Source organism: Urocitellus parryii, chromosome 4, assembly GCF_045843805.1.
Source record: "Urocitellus parryii isolate mUroPar1 chromosome 4, mUroPar1.hap1, whole genome shotgun sequence".
Taxonomy (NCBI): Eukaryota; Metazoa; Chordata; class Mammalia; order Rodentia; family Sciuridae; genus Urocitellus; species Urocitellus parryii.
The window spans coordinates 53,309,649-53,326,890 of record NC_135534.1 but is presented as its reverse complement, the minus strand read 5'-3'; the positions used below and the strand labels follow the sequence as shown (position 1 = coordinate 53,326,890).

At 33.5% G+C, this 17,242-nt stretch overlaps 1 protein-coding gene across 5 annotated transcripts in view; it reads right to left on the bottom strand.

Annotated features, from left to right (window-relative positions):
• Positions 1-17,242, bottom strand: part of Sbf2 (SET binding factor 2) — a 426,980-nt gene that overhangs the window by 221,317 nt on the left and 188,421 nt on the right. For all 5 annotated transcript variants that reach the window (XM_077798180.1, XM_077798181.1, XM_077798182.1 and 2 more), the window contains exons 4-6: positions 9,616-9,738; positions 8,192-8,302; positions 6,541-6,646 (exon numbers count right to left, since the gene is read on the bottom strand). In XM_077798180.1, coding sequence (XP_077654306.1) covers positions 6,541-6,646; positions 8,192-8,302; positions 9,616-9,738 — 340 coding nt within the window. The remainder of the gene's footprint in view (positions 1-6,540; positions 6,647-8,191; positions 8,303-9,615; positions 9,739-17,242) is intronic.

The window sequence follows — 17,242 nt, the reverse complement described above, 5'->3', positions numbered from 1 at the left end:
GAGTAATGATGTCTCTCTTATTCCACCATCTTTCCTACCCCCATGTCCCTTCCCCTTTCTTCCCTCCCCTTTGCCTATTCAATGTTCCTCCATTCCTCCCATCAATTTCTTAATAACATTCTATTTCCTATGGCTGGATTGAGAGACTTCATCAAACATCTTATTATTCCATTAAAGGCTTTTCATTACTTCCTGCTCTTTTGCATTATTTTTCTTCTGAGATACTCCTCTTACAATTTTATAGCTAGTAAGAGTTCTCCATTATTGCATTAGTTATAACATACTATAATTTAAAACTACTACTTGCTTCTCCACCAGGCTAAAAGTACATCTGGAATAAGAGCTATGATTTGTTCATATTTATATTCCTAGTGACTAGTACAGGAACTTGCACATGGTAATAGGCTTTGTAAAAACTATACTTCTGCCATTATATAAGAAGGGGAGTTCAATAGAGACTTTGTGGTGTTTATTCAAAGAAATTAAATTGAACAGTCTTCTTTAGAGATCCCTAGGCCTCTGGAATAGAGTACACATGATAAGCAGTTTCTTCAAAAAAGTGCTGCACAATGGGTTAGCAAGAAGATTTAATTTGTTTCAAATCCCTAAAGAATATTAGCTGATACTCAAGCTGTCAAAAAATAATTATCATAGATATAGTAAACTACATTTCCTATTTCCATCTTTTCTACCTAGGGAACAATATGCCACTCATAGTGATAATCTTAAATTCTTGTGCAGACATATTCCCAAACTATCTTTTCATTACCATAATTCATATAATATCAGAGGGGTTATAAAAGCCAATTCCTGTGAATACAAACTTAATTATTATTAAGAGAATTGCTACTTCATTTTTTCCCATTATAAATGACAATAAGACTAAAACAAGTAATAATGCTATCTGAACAAGTGAGAAAATTGAGACAACATATAAATGTTGTCCAGGAACTAGATTTTGACCCTTTAAGGAAAAAAAGACAAAAAACATTCTCCAATTGAAACATTAATCAAATGGTTCAGAAACTTACCAATCAACTTATGCTTCTTAAAAAAGTACTAATTTTAAGGTAAATAGTTTTTGGAATCCTAAGCTTTCCTTTTAACTTCTAGCATATTTTCATCTTTCTATTTTAGGTACATATTATTTTAAAATATTTTTTAGTTGTAGACAGATACATACCTTTATTTTATTTATTTATTTTTTTGGTGGTGATGAGGATTGAACCCAGTGCCTCACACATATTATCAAATGTTGTACCACTGAGCTATAACTCCAGCGCCAAAAGTACGTAGGTACATATCACTTAAATAATTTCATAGTGTTATAGATAGAAGTTTTTCCAGAGGAAGACAAATGTGAAAATATCAAAGATTTTACATTAAAATATTTAAAAGCAGAAATAACTTTTTGAATAGAAAGGTACTGCTGCAATCAATATTTTAAGGATTTTTATGTACAAAGTAGAAAAAATGTTTGAAGGTAAAAATGCAAAAAAAAAAACCCACTTCAGGCTATTTTAATAACTTCAAAATAATATGTATTTAGTATCACAGAGAATTACTGGAGAATTATTGGCCCAATGGTAGCTAATGAAGAACTGGCTAAAATTATATGGCCACACAAAAACAAAGTAAGCATACACAAAAGAATCAACCCAGATGGTACAAAGACTAATATGATATAACTATGGAAATAGAGTGATGATAGATGAAGGCCCAGACCATTTTTGTCAGTGATTTTAAAAACGTCTAATAAAGAGTATACTGTAAAAACTGGAGAATAAGTATTCGAAAACTAGTGTGTTTGCAATTAAAGTCCAAATTATTGATGACCAGACATGACAAAGGATATCAAGAGAATCTTACAAAATTATTTAGGTCAGGGACGGATAATGAAGTTAAATGGGTATGGATTAAAGTATCAGAGGGGCTATAAAAACCAATTCCTGTGAATACAAACTTAATAACATTAAAAATAAAAAACACTTTAATCAATCAAAAATACTTTACACAGGCTTCAACAAGAAAACAAACAAGATGGTAAGCAAGAGATGAAGAAGATTAACAGAAAATTATGGGGAGTGAGGCTCAGAATAGTAGTATTCCACATAGCTATTTCAGGCAAACACAAAGACTTTTCAAATTGTGAAAAAAAATCATTATCATAACAATTCTAAGAGAGAAGAACAATGGAAATGCTATCTCTACATTTAGACCTTTCATAGGAAAACAAGTCAAGGCTACAAAAGAATACTGAAGTCTTATCTGCTTCCTTTTCAGGCTTGGTAAATTCCACCACTACCACTTTACCCTAAACCCAGGAGGCTACTCTGATAATGGTCTAATATTGGCCTTCAACAATGAACAGCCTAACCAAAAATGGTGATAAGAGAATGACCTAGCCAGAATTAGCATCACCACATGCTTTAGAAAAATAAAACTCTGCATATAGTGATTCCTCTTTCTTTCTGTATTCCTTCCTTATCTTTTTTTCTAGTCTTTCCCTAAAAAAGAATTTAGAATATATATCGAAAGGATAATTAAGTTCAAAATACTAGAGAGTAAAATAACTAAATTTGATCTTCAAATGAACAATCATCTTGTATTCTGGCACTCTTCATTTGTACCGATTTTTTGTTTGTTTGTTTGGTTGGTTGGTTGGTTTTTGCAGTACTTGGGATTGAACCCAGGGCCGTGTGCATGCCAGGCAAGAATTCTACTATTGAGCTTTATCCCCAGTCTCCAAAATACTTACGAGATATGATTACCATTTTTCATGGTGAGCATATTCATTTATTTATTCAATAAATATTGATGACTTTTGTGCCTAAAGCACTGTGCCAGATAGTAGACACATAATAAGACAGTAGCTTTTGAAACTCATCATCTCATAAGGGGAAATTTCTTATAGATAAAAAGGGGGAAAGCACAGGATAGACTTTCCACACCATCTGAAAGATACCCAGGAATTAATATATACCAGCCCTAGACTGCCTACCTCTAGAATCTCTGTAATATGAGAAGGATAAAATCTGAAGCCATTGTATTTTTTTTATTCCCTCCCCCACTCATTTTGGATTAGCTTCCACATAACAGAGAGAACATTTGACATTTCACTTTTAGGACTGGCTTATTTCACTTAATATTACAGTCTCCAGTTTCATCCATTTAATGGCAAATGCCATGATGTCATTCTTCCTTATGGCTGAATCATACATCATTTTGTGTATACACCATATTTTCTTTATCCATTCATCTGTCAAAGGCCCCTAGGTTGATCACACAAATGGTCAACACATACATGAAAAAATGTTCAACATCTGTAGCAATCACAGAAATGCAAATCAAAGTTACTTTGAGAGTTCATCTCACTCCAGTCAGAATGGCAATTATTAAGACCATAAATAAGAATAAAGGTTGGCAAAGACATGGGGGAAAAGGTATACTCATATATTGTTGATAGAACTACAAATCAGTACAACCACTCTGGAAAGTAGTACAAAGATCCCTCAAAAAACTAAGAGTGAAACCACCAAATGCACCAGCTATTCCACTCCTCAGTATATGTCCAAAAGATTTTAAATCAGTATACTAAAATGATGCAGTCACATCAATGTTTATGGCAGCACAATTCACAATAGCTAAACCATTGTATTTTAAAAGTTTATCTTAATTTAAGGAAAGTTACACATAAAGAAGCAGTTTTACAGTTTAAGTTTTTATTCTAAAATAAAAGATACAGAGAAAAGCATACCAAATTAATGACTTAATGAAGTATCTTACAAACACTACCTATATTAAGAAATAGAACTCTGTCACCAACTCCAAAAGCCTCTTTCAATTGCTTCCCAATCATAACCCCTCTGTTGCTATAAGTAGACTTGGGCTTAACCACTTTCCTAAAATTTTCTACAGGCAGTTTTATTATCCAAAAGTACATTCTTAGGCACTACAGTTCAGTCTTACTCTATTTAAAAAACTGTGTATCTTTTAAAGCTCTTTTATTCTAGAGGTTCTTCTTCCATTTTTTTCTTCATACTTTACTTGTTAAAAAACCCAGAGCAAAATGAATTAGAGAAGGGAAAACAACAACAACAACAAAACCCAGGGCAGTTGAATGATAGTTTTGATAATTAAATTCTTTGGTACAATGCAATGTGATCTTCTACCTTCTGTCATTTCTTGTCATGAGATTCTGGTAATTCCTTGTGTAGTGTGTAGCAAGAATAGGCACTTAATATCTGTTAATTTCTTTTTATGATGCTTAGATCACACATGTTGATGCTTAGATCTTCATTTATTGAGAGCTGAAAATGATGATACTCCATCATTTTCCACATTTATTAATTATAATACAATTATCCTCATCTACTATTAGGTTACCATGACTTTTTTCTTTTATTGATAAGTTTTCAAGATAACAAACTGGTTCCCTGTCATATTCTTAGGTGACAAATCCTTTTCAATATTAAGAATTCAAGCAATTCAAAATATTGGCTGGGTTTCAACTGCAATTATAATACCATCTTAGATCAAGCCTCTTTTTTTAGGGAGAGGGTGCTGATGATTGAACTCAGGGACACTCAACCACTGAGCCACATCCCCAGCCCTATTTTGTATTTTATTTAGAGTTGCTTAGTGCCTTGCTTTTGCTGAGGCTGGCTTTGAACTCTTGATCCTCCTGCCTCAGCCTCCTGAGTTGCTGGGATTACAGGTGTGTGTCACAGCTCCTGGCTTAGATCAAGCCTCTTTAAAATGGCTCCTTAGTGGGGAATGAAGGGGGAAAGAAAGGGAGGTATGGGGGAACAAAACTAACCAAATTATAAACCATCATTAATATCTAACCTAAAACAATTTCACTGCCCAATAGAAATCCTGTACCCATTAGCAGTCATTTCCATTGCCTCCTTATTCCAGCCCCTGATAACTACTAGTCTATTTTCTGTCTATATAGATTTGCCTATTCTGGACATTTCATATAGAATCATATAATATGTGGTCTTTATATTTGGCTTCTTTCACTTGACATGTTTTCAAGATTAATCAACATGATAATAGGTGTCAAAAATACTTCATTACTTTTTATGGCTAAATAAGTTTCAAATGTGTGGATATTGTTTATCCCAGCCCTTTTTATTTTTTGTTTTGAAACAGAGTCTCATTAAGTTGCTGAAGCTGAATTTGAACTTGTAATTCTCCAACCTCCTACACTGCTGGAATTACAGGCATGAGCCACCATGTCTGGCTTGTTTCCATTTTTGCCTATTATGTATTAATGTTGCTAAGGATATTCATATACAAGTTTTTGAATGAGTATGTTTTCACTTTTCTTTTAGAATTTGATACTTTTATGGGAGGAGGGGTGCTATGGCACTCTACCCCTGACCCATATCCCCAGCCCTTCATCTTTTTTATTTTGAGACAGGGCCTTAAATTGCTGAGTCTAGCCTCAAACTTGGATTCCACCTGCCTTGGTCTCCCAAATTGCTGGGATTACAGGCATGCATCATCACATCTGGATAGAATTTATATATTCTGACACACATCAACACCCGAAAAAACATCAGTACAATCAAGATTATGAATACAAATTTAATTCAAAAATTTTCTGTATGTCCCTTTGTAATTTTTCTCTTTCTATTCACAAGGCAACCAGAGATCTGTTTCTGTCACTACAGATTAGACTGTACATTTTAGAACAGAGACTGACTTGTAAAGTATAAATTCTGTTTTGTTTGGTGGTTTTCAATCAACATAATTATTTTCAGGTTATACTATGTGGCTGCATATATTAATAATTCATTCTTTCCTTTGCATTGGCATTTCATTGAATGGATACACTGCAGATTTTTTTATATCTATTTCCATTCTTAATTATCCATTACCACTGGTGAACTTTGAACTTGTTTCCAATTTTCTACTACCACAAAGAAAATGACTATGAACATTCACGTGCAAATACTTTTAAGGGCATATACATTTTTCTTGGGTAAATGCCTAGGAGTAGAAAGATCATATGGTTTAGCTTAAAAAATAAAAAGTAAAACCATGTTCCAGGTAACTATGCCACTTAACATTCCTATTAGCAATGAATAATGGTTCCAATTCTTCTGTATCTTCTCCAATACTCAAGTAAATCTCTGAAAAGCTTGAAAACTGGATATGCCTCTTTCTTCCTCTTGAGGTAAAAGCCTCAAATTGTGTGAATTTTTACAAAGGCACAAAGCTATGTAAGCAATAGCAAGAATCCCCCTATGCTCTTTATTTGTTCTCAGATGCTTCCAGATATCCACACATGCTAGTTCTTACTCACGCTACCAATGAAGTGACACAGAAACAAGTCCCTCAGGCAGCCTCCTCCAAGACCAGAACTTGGGAAGCAAGCTCTATACTCTTCTCCTGTCCCACTCGAAAGCAGGGAAATATTTAATAGTTTGTTTTATATATTATTGATTAATGTCAGATGATATAAACTTTAAAAAAATCTTCTTCATGGGCTTCTATAAGAAGACGTTGAAAATGGGAGAAAAGACATACCTAACTGCTGGAACAGAAGAGCCACACTAGTGCCTGTGACAGGAAGACTATCATGTAAAGGAGTCTGAATCAGCTGTCTATCTCCTGCACCCAAGGAAAACAGCTTCTGCAGAATTGGAGAAACACACAAATACAAATTAATTTCTGATATTTTCTAAAAATAAAAATCCCTCTGAAGTTCAATTTTAGAGCAAATGACCACATAAGAGCCAATTAATAGATGCAAAGGCAATAACATATAAATTAAAACATTCAAGATACTTTGTGTATAACTAAAAATGGTATGAGAAAATTGTTAAAAGTTCAAATTTAGTAAAAATGAGACACAAATATCACTGACAATCATCACTGACTAAAAAATAAAAGTGTTTGGAATAACCATACTTGTTTTTTTGTATATTCTGACACACATCAGCACCCGAAAAACCATCAACACAATCAAGATTATATATACAAATTTCATTCAAAAATTTTCTGTATGTCTCTTTGTAATCTTTCTTAACAACAACTTTAGTTGTTGTCATAAGACAATTCTGTTTCTTTAAAGTTTAGGCCATCTGTGACCAAACTCACATTTAATATTCTGCCCTTATAATAGAGATGAAGAAGAGAGTAGGAGGGGGACAAAAAGAGGGAGACAATTTAAGACAAAAGATACCAGGAAAAGACAGAGGACAATTAAAAGACAAAGGGTAAGTAAGGAAAAAAGTATTCCAATTTCACTATACATAACATCTTAATCAGATTGAGCACAAACAGTGTGATTTTTAGCAGGTTTCCCCAATAATATATAAGCAGCAGGAAAAATAAATGTTCAACTAATCATTTTTAGGGTTTAAGGAAAAGAGTATATTCTTTTTGTTTGGATGCTGGGGATTGAATCTAGGGCCTCATGCACGCTAAGCACACACTCTACCACTGAGCTACATTCCATAACCCAAGGTTTATTCTTTGAAATGTATGGTTGCTGCTGGGCTTGGTGGTGCACACCTATAATCCCAGTGGCTTGGGATACTAAGGCAGGAAGATTGCAGGTTCAAAGCCTGCCTTAGTAACTTAGAAAGGCTCTAAGCAATTTAGGAGACCCTGTCTCAAAATTTAAAAAGAGGCTGGGGATGTGATTTGGTTCAATCCCCAGTACCCCCCCCAAAAGCATGGTTTTTACAAACGTAATAAATAAATCATAACTGTTAAAATTCTACTTCAGACACATAGAAAAAAATCTCAAGACATACAGACTAAAGAAATCTATTCAGAAGTAGTTACAATATTACAAAGATTATCAACTCAAACGTTCTTTAAGTTAATAATGAGTTATACACACAAGTAAGAAAGGTAGAAAGAGCATATTTAAGAGTTCAGCCTAAAAACTATATGCCCCCCAAAATATAAACTAGAGTTCAAGTTACACAAAATCTGACTAATAATTATGCTATGTGAAAGGTGAACCCTGTGTTAAAATTACCTCATGGCCTAAGAAAACAATGAAATCCTGAGTATTTAGGAGGAGACTATAGAGACAATGCTTAATTAAACTAGGATACTCATTAAAATAAAAATATTTGAAGACTTCTTTCTTTTCCTTTCTTCAAAAACTAAATTAACTGGAGGGGAAGAGGAACAGTCTCCATCTTCCTTCTATTCTATTTACCTGAGACCCTCCAGCTGCTGGAACAAGGCAGGCACAAAGGTTTGCAATGAGACTTTCCAAGGAGACATTCAAACTATCCACATACACAGTATAGATCAAACCCAGGCAAGCCTGCAAAGGGAAAGATACATGTAGTTACATCATGGAAAAAGTTCAAGAAACAAATAGTTGTGACATTAGCTTCTACAAAAACTTTTCTTTAAACCAAGTAAGGTATAGTCTACAATGAATGTGAAATAAATTTAAGCAGCAAATATTATTAAAGTTTATTAAATTTCCTTCTAGGACCAGAACCTCTAAATGAGCTTCTGGCATGAGTTTATAGAAAGCAGAAAGCCCCATTTATAAAACAGGTGTCTTATCTATACTCAGATAACTATTCTAGACAATTTGCAGGGCTAACACTGTTTTTGCCATACTGTTTTAACTTGTTATTTCAACTTACTTTGTGAAACTCCAGATTTCAAGATAAAATTTAGACATTTTGCTTGCTTTGTATTCATTATTAATCCAGAACATTTATTCAATGGAAATTTAATGTATAAGAATTTTTTTATTAGTTGCTCAAGACAATACAATGATCTTGACATATCATACATTTGATTCAAATAGGGTATGAATTCTCATTTTTCCACATGTACAGATTGCAGGATCACACTGGTTATACATCCATGTGTATACATATAGCAATCCTAGTGTCAGTTGTATTCTATAGGCAAGATATAATTAACACTTTAAGCTCAGCAGAAAGTAGGTAGTAAAATGAAAGATAAAATGTGATCTTTATGAATCTTTCAGTTTACTGAAATGTGTGACCAAAAAGTTAATAATTAGGAGTTACTGATTGTCACTGAAATCTTAACACTAAGTTAATTTTTGTAGAATATATAATCTCACCTTCTGGAAGAGTTTTTCAGAAGTTACATATTACTATACATATTTATTAAAGATTAAATTTTTTTCTTACATTTGAAAATTCTGAGTATCTAAAAAATCTGGAAACAATATTTTAAAGGTGCACTGGCAGTAGTATGATCAAAATTAACTGAAATCCCAAGTAATTTTACTTATTTCAACTCAACTCCTAATAAACTGAATGAACATATACAAGGTTGTTAAATTATTAATGTATTTTAAATTTTCTACAGATAAACAAATTATTTCCTTAGGATTTCTACATTTTGGCTTGATTAACATGGAACCTGTTTTAAACAAACATTACATCCTTAAGAGTACAGTCACATTAACTTACTCAGGTATTCCTTTGATCCAACATGAATTTATTTATTCTGTTCACTCTAATTGATGAATCACTAAATCAATCTAACAATATTTTTGATACAAAGAACTTGTTGCCTTGGTTCATTCAAAACAGTAATTTACTCAGTGATATAAATTAATAACAATAACTAGGAGTTCTTTACCCTAAAAATTTCTGGATAATCTAATCTGGATACCACCACCAGGCTTTTGGGAGCAAATACTTCTGCAGGCTGAATTAAACCAGCTACTTCCTCTTCACCTTCAATCTCTTCCTTCTTTGTTCCCTAGAAAAAGCAACATTGCAATCAACAGAATTTTCTTAGTTCATTATTCACAAAAATTAGATGTTGCACACACCTTCCAAATAATTTATAAGAATCCAAAATTAATTACAAAATATAGTTTATATAATTCACAAAGAAATTATAAAGTAAGAGATAGTTATTTCATTTTTGAAAAGCTCCAGATTCTCCTTCCTTCTTCCCTCCCTCCCTCCCTAAGACAGGGTCTTCAGTCTCCCTGACTGGTCTATTACGCCTGAGCTCCAGCAATCCTCCTTCCTCAGCCTCCCAAGTAGCTGGGATTATAGGTCTGTGTGTTGGCCTTCTGCATTTCCTTTTTCAGATGTCAGTAATAAAAACTCAATAAGACGAGTTGAAATTATTTTAAGTAGTACCCAAACAATTAAAAATGACTTTCACATAAATGGGACGTCAGCTTTCAAGAGAAGAAAAAAATCTTTTTTAGAAATAAGGCATTCATTTTTGCTTTTATTTTTCAACTTGGCCCAATCTTTCAAATGAGAATTCTAAGGCTTACAGAATATTCAATGCTCTTGGGAGTAAAGAGAAATGAGCTCTAAATTGCTTTAGCACATAAACAACAGTGTTAATATTTTGAGAGAACATGTTTGTGCAGAAAATAAGTTTCAGAATGTACTTAATGCCATAGAAATGCATGTTTATAAATGGTTAAAATGATAAATCGAAGGTAGATTTTAACTCAATAAAAAAGAAAGTCCTAAACAATAATAAAACAACAATAAAAAAAATCTGTTTCCAGATGGGAATGTAGCTCAGTGGTAGGTGTGCTTGCCTCCCTTGCACAGCAAGCCCTGGGTTCATTGCCCAGTACTAAAAAATGAAAACAAAAATCTATAAATAAACAAAAAATCCCCTAAGTTTTAATGACTCAATACTGATCAATAAACTTGGAAAAATAGTACTCTCATTTTTGACTCAACAAATATTTGCCGTGTATCTGTTGTTCAATAGTACTCAATCACAGTGAAAGTTTTATGAAATGTAAGGGGCAAGGCAGTAAAGCATTCAGATTTAGTACTAGATGCTCTAAGATTCTTGGACATTTTCCCTAAATAGAATTACTTTCTTACTCCTTTATACAAATCAAAGGTCCATCTTAACATTTACTTTCCTCCCTGAAGCCCTTCTTTCCTATTTTTTTTCTTTCTCTTACTTTCCAGCATCATTCACCAATATATAAAACTTGCTTATATTTATTTCTTCTGCCAACCTTTCCCCAAAATGTCACAAAATGCTATATCCAGCTGCCTCCAGTTAATGACAAGCAGACATCACAAACATCCAAAACATAGCTCCAATCTTTCTCCCTAAACTTATCCTCCTTCAGCTGTCTATCAATTAATGGCAATTCCTTTTTTCACTAGGCAAACCAAAAGTCCTGATTTCCCTCTTTCATAGACCATATCCAACTGTCAAGAAATCCTGATTTCTTACCACCTCCATTGCTACCATAATACTTGGAGCTACCATTATCTTTTGTCTGGATTATTACAACAGCCTCCCTTCATTTCCTTTATTCTTCTTTTTAAAAAATATTTATTTTTTAGTTGTAGTTGGATGAAATGCCTTTATTTTATTTATCTTAATGTGGCGCTAAGAATCGAACCCAGGGGCAAGTGCTCTACCGCTGAGCCACAACCCCAGCAGTCACATTAACTTACTTTATTCTTTAACTCTACTTTGTTTCCTTGCTGCCTACAAATACATTAGGCATGTATCCATCTACACATTTATGGACTTGCTTGTTCTTTGCCTGAATACTTTTTTAAGATATCTCAATGGTTATGTCCCTCGTCTCCTTCATTTAGACTTCTGCTCTGATGAGACTTTGGTGACCAATGGACTGGAAAATGCAATGCCCTAACACTCTGGAATCCTATTTTCCTTCTTTATTTTTCTCCATGATACACATCACTAAACAACATATTATCCATTTTATTTATCTTGGGTTTTGGTTTGTCTGTTTCCCCCACTAGAATATGTTCCCTAAAAGATGGGACTTCTGGGTTTTTTTTGTTGTTGTTGTTCAATAGTGACTTCTGACTTCCTAAATAGAGGCTAGGTTCACCATTGATACTTACTATTTGTTCAGTGCATAAATGTAGGAATACTTTTCTGGGAATAGTTCTCTGGATATTTTACCAAGGGAAGTCTTTTTCTCCTTACTTACTGAGGCCAAGAACTATATTTTCATTTTCCTTTAGAATCTTATTTAGTCTTGAGTAGAATGCAATATAACCAAGACTTAACTGTTCATTGAATATACATAACCAAAGAGAACTTTCTGTATATATAATAAGGCCCATCTACTCTTGAAAGATTTTCATTTATTACAAAGCAAAAACTAAAATTAGGTTGGTTGTTTTCTGGAATCCTTAGAAATAATAAAAATGTGATGAGTATGAATTAACCAAAGATTTCCACACTTAATGAATCATATTCTTCATGGATTACAAACAAACTCAACATGACAAAAGGATGACTGAAATTCCTGGAAGAGATAAACCTACCCACATTTTTATGAGACTAATAAATGCCCTAGAGTACCATTAAAAGACAGCCTGAAGAGTAGATGACCATTTCAATAAATAACCATTAGCCTACTTTGACCAAAACAAAATAGAACATACTTGTCATTTCTTAAAGCTGCTCTTTAAACACTCCACAAAAAGGAATAGTTATTTAAAAAAGGTCCAATACACTATAACTCAATATTAAGTAAAAATAATTTCACTTTTATATAACTTTTTATTATAGATGTTGACTTTTACTTGTAAATCCTAAAATTATTTTTGTTTCTAATAATTCTCCTATAAGAATACAATGTCTAAAATATAAGAGAAAATTTCATGCTCCTACTTTTCAAAGCAAAATTATAGTGTTGTGATAAAAGAAACAACCCAGAAAGTTGTTAGATAAAATAAAGTTTGTTCCAGGAGATGATAAGGTGATGTTCTGAATCAAAATTTTCCAGAAAGGATTTATCACATAAGGGTACTACTGTCTCTTCTATATAGTTGCCAGATTGTTTTATATAATAATTACATAATGATACTGGCTTTATTTCATGTATGTTCTACAGTAGCAGGCTTTTGCATTGAAACTATGTGAGAAACTTAAAAATAAGCAGGAAATTCAAAACAGTCTATGAATTTAAGAGATGTTAAGATAATGCTTTGAAATTTAATATTTTATAGTATAAATCATTTTTACTTATTATCCAGTTTAGCAATATTTATAAACCCTTCTTCTAAGATTATTCTTGGCTTTTAGTAGACCCAATTAAATGTACACTTTTACTTTACATGCTGTTTACTGAATTATCTCACATTGACTTCAATGTCACCTTATCTCTGATTCATATCATAACCACATGCCAAATCTTACTCCTTTGGAGTATCTTTGATTACAATTGTTACAGTGAACTACATCTGCTAGAGAGATTCCCAGCCTCTGTGTGGTTCATATTGGTAGAGTTGATAGTCCCAGTGCTTCCATATATGGGCTACAAGAGTAATGCACCATATTGATCTGCCCCCAAAGTGCTATTACCTTTCAAACATGTTTGAAATAAAATGCTAAAAAGTACTAGAGGGTGATTTTTTGTTAATTATAGATGGGCACAATACCTTTATTTATTTATTTTTATGTGGTGCTGAGGATGGAACCCAGTACCTTGCACATGCTAGGAAAGCGCTTTACCACCGAGCCACAACGCCAGGCCCTAGAGAGTGATTTTATGTGATGATTTTTCCAAGCAGACAGGCACTAGATTTAGAAAGTTTATCTTATCTATCATTCAGGTTGAATACTTCAACTTCATGATCATTGCATTCTGGTGCTTGATTTTTACATTAAACCAGCTGCTAAGTCCTGTCTCTTCTATTCTCACAAGAATTGTTGCAACTAACATCTTCTGTGTTATGTTCATTTTTCAACAAGTACTCTTTCACACTAAAATTCTTCCCATAACATTCTGTTAAGCACTCAGTTTTTGAAGAAAGGACAAAAGGAACACTGAAAGTAAAAAATTTCAGTTCTATGGGCTGGGGATGTGGCTCAAGTGGTGAGGCGCTCGCCTGGCATGCGTGGGGCACTGTGTTCGATCCTCAGCACCACATTAAAAAAATAAATAAAAAATAAAAAAATAAAGATGTTGTGACCACTAAAAACTGAAAAATAAATATTAAAAAATTCTCTCTTCTCTCCTCTCTCTCTCTTTCTCTCTCTCTTTAAAAAAATTTTCAGTTCTAAGTTTCCTTTTTAAAATATAATTTATTACAGTGTACCATTTTGGAGAAGTTGCCTCAGTAAAACAATTTAAGGGCTTTAAAAATTTCCAGAATAGGAAATATAGGAGTTTTAGTAGTTACAAAATTCTTTATAGTTTAAAATTCCCCCCAGAAAAGCTCTCTCATTTCTTGCCAAATAATCTTTTAATCACAATGGCATGGTCACATGAGAAAACCTGTTTTATCTTTGCATTGGTCTGTAAAATAATGACTTCATAAGGAATATAAGTTTTAGGTTAACAAGTCTTCAGATAAATCAAGCCACTAGTCTTTAGTTCAAAACTGAGTTTACCTCTAGCAAAGAAAATATGCTACAGATATGTACCTTCAAGAGCATAGCAACTAGGCTATACAGTATTCAGAGGCAGGACAAATTCAATTATAGGGCAATTTTTTATTCACCCATAAAGTTTCCTATGTTAGAGGCATATAGTTCGTAAGTTGATTTTGCTGCTACTAGTAGTGTTTTTAATACTTACAAGCAGCAATTTCCAAAGTATTTTCTCCTGGAAGCTTACAGACATTACTTATCCCCCAAATTTTGGAAACAATAAGGTAAACCAAGTTTTATAAAAATAAAAGGTTTCTTTACTGCAGGATTTCTCAGACTTTGATATGCAGATATTATCTGTGTAATTTCAAGCAAATGAGGTATAGCATATAGTATTTTTCCTCTTTACTCCAGACTTATTGCCCTCTGGAACACATACTGGAAAAGGTTGTCTTACACTATTCCAGTATACAAAATGTGTTGGACAAGTATGTATATGTTCATATGTTCTATATCATATGAGCAGAGGTAAATACAATGTTTGTTTCAGAAACAGATTATTCTACTTTTATTAAATCTCATATTTCATAAAGTAAGGCAAGATTTGAAAAGACAAGGTATGTAAGCCAGGGAACTATGCAGACCTAAGAAGTTATGTTGGCATGCATGTTCTCCATTCTCACCAAATTAGGAAGATCTACTATATATATATATATTTTTTTCTTTTTCTAATTTTGATACATCATACATAAAAAGAGTATACTTTCATTCATCTGGTTGTACATGATGTAGAGTTACACAGGTCACGAAATCATATAAGCACATAGGATAATAATGTTCGATTCATTTTATTATTATTCCTACCCCCACACCCCATCCCTTCCTGTCACTCCCCTCTGAAAAATAATTTTCTAAAATGTCTACATTTGCAGAAATATTTCTCAATTCCAATTCTCCAGTTTATGATGATTAATTCATTAATTCTGATTGTTCTTTATTTTTATTATTATTTTTTATTAGATACACATGTCAGTATAATGATCATGACAATTCATACATTTAAATCAAATGGGGTATAATTTCTCATTTTTCTGATTGTACAGGTTGCAGAATCACATTGGTCATACAGTCACCTATATACATACAGCAATAATAATGTCTATTTTATTCTACTGCCCTTCCTATCCCCCCTTCCCCACCTTTCCCCTCCCATCACTTCTCTCTACCCAATCTAATGTGACACACGTTTTTTTTTTTTCTCCTCACAACATCATATATGTATTCTGTATAAGATGAGGGTCTCCTTCCATCTTCCGTGCAAATCCCCTTCTCCCTCCTTTTCCCTCCCACCTCTCTTACCTCTTAAGTGGTAATTTTCTTCTCATGCTCTTCCTCCCTATCCCATTTTGAGTCCCCCTCCCCTTATATCAGAGAAGACATTCAGCATCTGTTTTTTAGGGATTAGCTAACTTCACTTAGCATAATTTGCTCTAATGCCATCCATTTCCCTGCAAATGTCACGATCTTGTTATTTTTTAATGCTGAGTAATATTCCATTGTGTATAAATGCCACATTTTTTTTATCCATTCATCTATTGAAGGACATCTAGGTTGGTTCCACAGTTTAGCTATTGTGAATTGTGCTGCTATAAACATTGATGTGGCTGTGTCCCTGTAGTATGCTCTTTTTAGGTCTTTTGGGTATACTCCGAGTAGGGGAATAGCTGAGTCAAATGGTGGTTCCATTCCCAGCTTTCCAAGGAATCTCCATACTGCTTTCCAAATTGGCTGCACCAATTTGCAGTCCCACCAGCAATGTATGAGTGTACCTTCTCCCCCAACACCCCGCATCCTCACCAGCACTTATTGTTGTTTGACTTCCTAATGGCTGCCATTCTTATTGGAGTGAGATGGTATCTTAGAGTAGTTTTAATTTGCATTTCTCTGATTGCTAGAGATGGTGAACATTTTTTCATGTATTTGTTGACTGATTGTATATCCTCTTCTGAGAAGTGTCTGTTCAGGTCATTGGCCCATTTGTTTATTGGGTTATTTGTTTTTTTGTTGTTTAACTTTTTGAGTTCTTTTTATACTCTAGAGATTAGAGCTCTATCTGATGTTTGAGGGGTAAAAATTTGTTCCCAGGATGTAGGTTCCCTATTCACCTCACTTATTATTTCTCTTGCTGAGAAAAAACTTTTTAGTTTGAATTCATCCCATTTGTTGATTCTTGGTTTTAACTCTTATGCTATAGGTGTCTTATTAAGGACTTTGGAGCCTGGCCCCATGTGATGAAGATTGGGGCCAACTTTATCTTCTATTAGACACAGAGTCTCTGGTTTAATTCCTAGCTCCTTGATCCATTTTGAGTTAACTTTTGTGCATGGTGAGAGAAAGAGATTCAATTTCATTTTGTTGCATATGGATTTCCAGTTCTCCCAACACCATTTGTTGAAGATGCTATCCTTTCTCCATTGCATGCTTTTAGCACCTTTGTCTAATATAAGGTAGCTGTAATTTTGTGGATTTGTCTCTGTGTCCTCTATTCTGTACCATTGGTCTATCAGCCTGTTTTGGTGCCAGTACCATGCTGTTTTTGTTACTATTCCTCTGTAGTATAGTTTAAAATCTGGTATCGCGATAGCACCAGTTTCACTCTTCCTGCTTAGAATTACCTTAGCTATTCTGGGTCTCTTATTTTTCCAGATGAATTTCATGACTGCTTTTTCTATTTCTGCAAGGAATGTCACTGGAATTTTGATGGGAATTGCATTAAATCTGTAAAGTGCTTTTGGGAGTATGGCCAATTTAATAATATTAATTCTGCCTATCCATGAGCAACGTATATCCTTCCATCTTCTAAGGTCTTCTTTGATTTCTTTCTTTAGGGTTCTATCGTTTT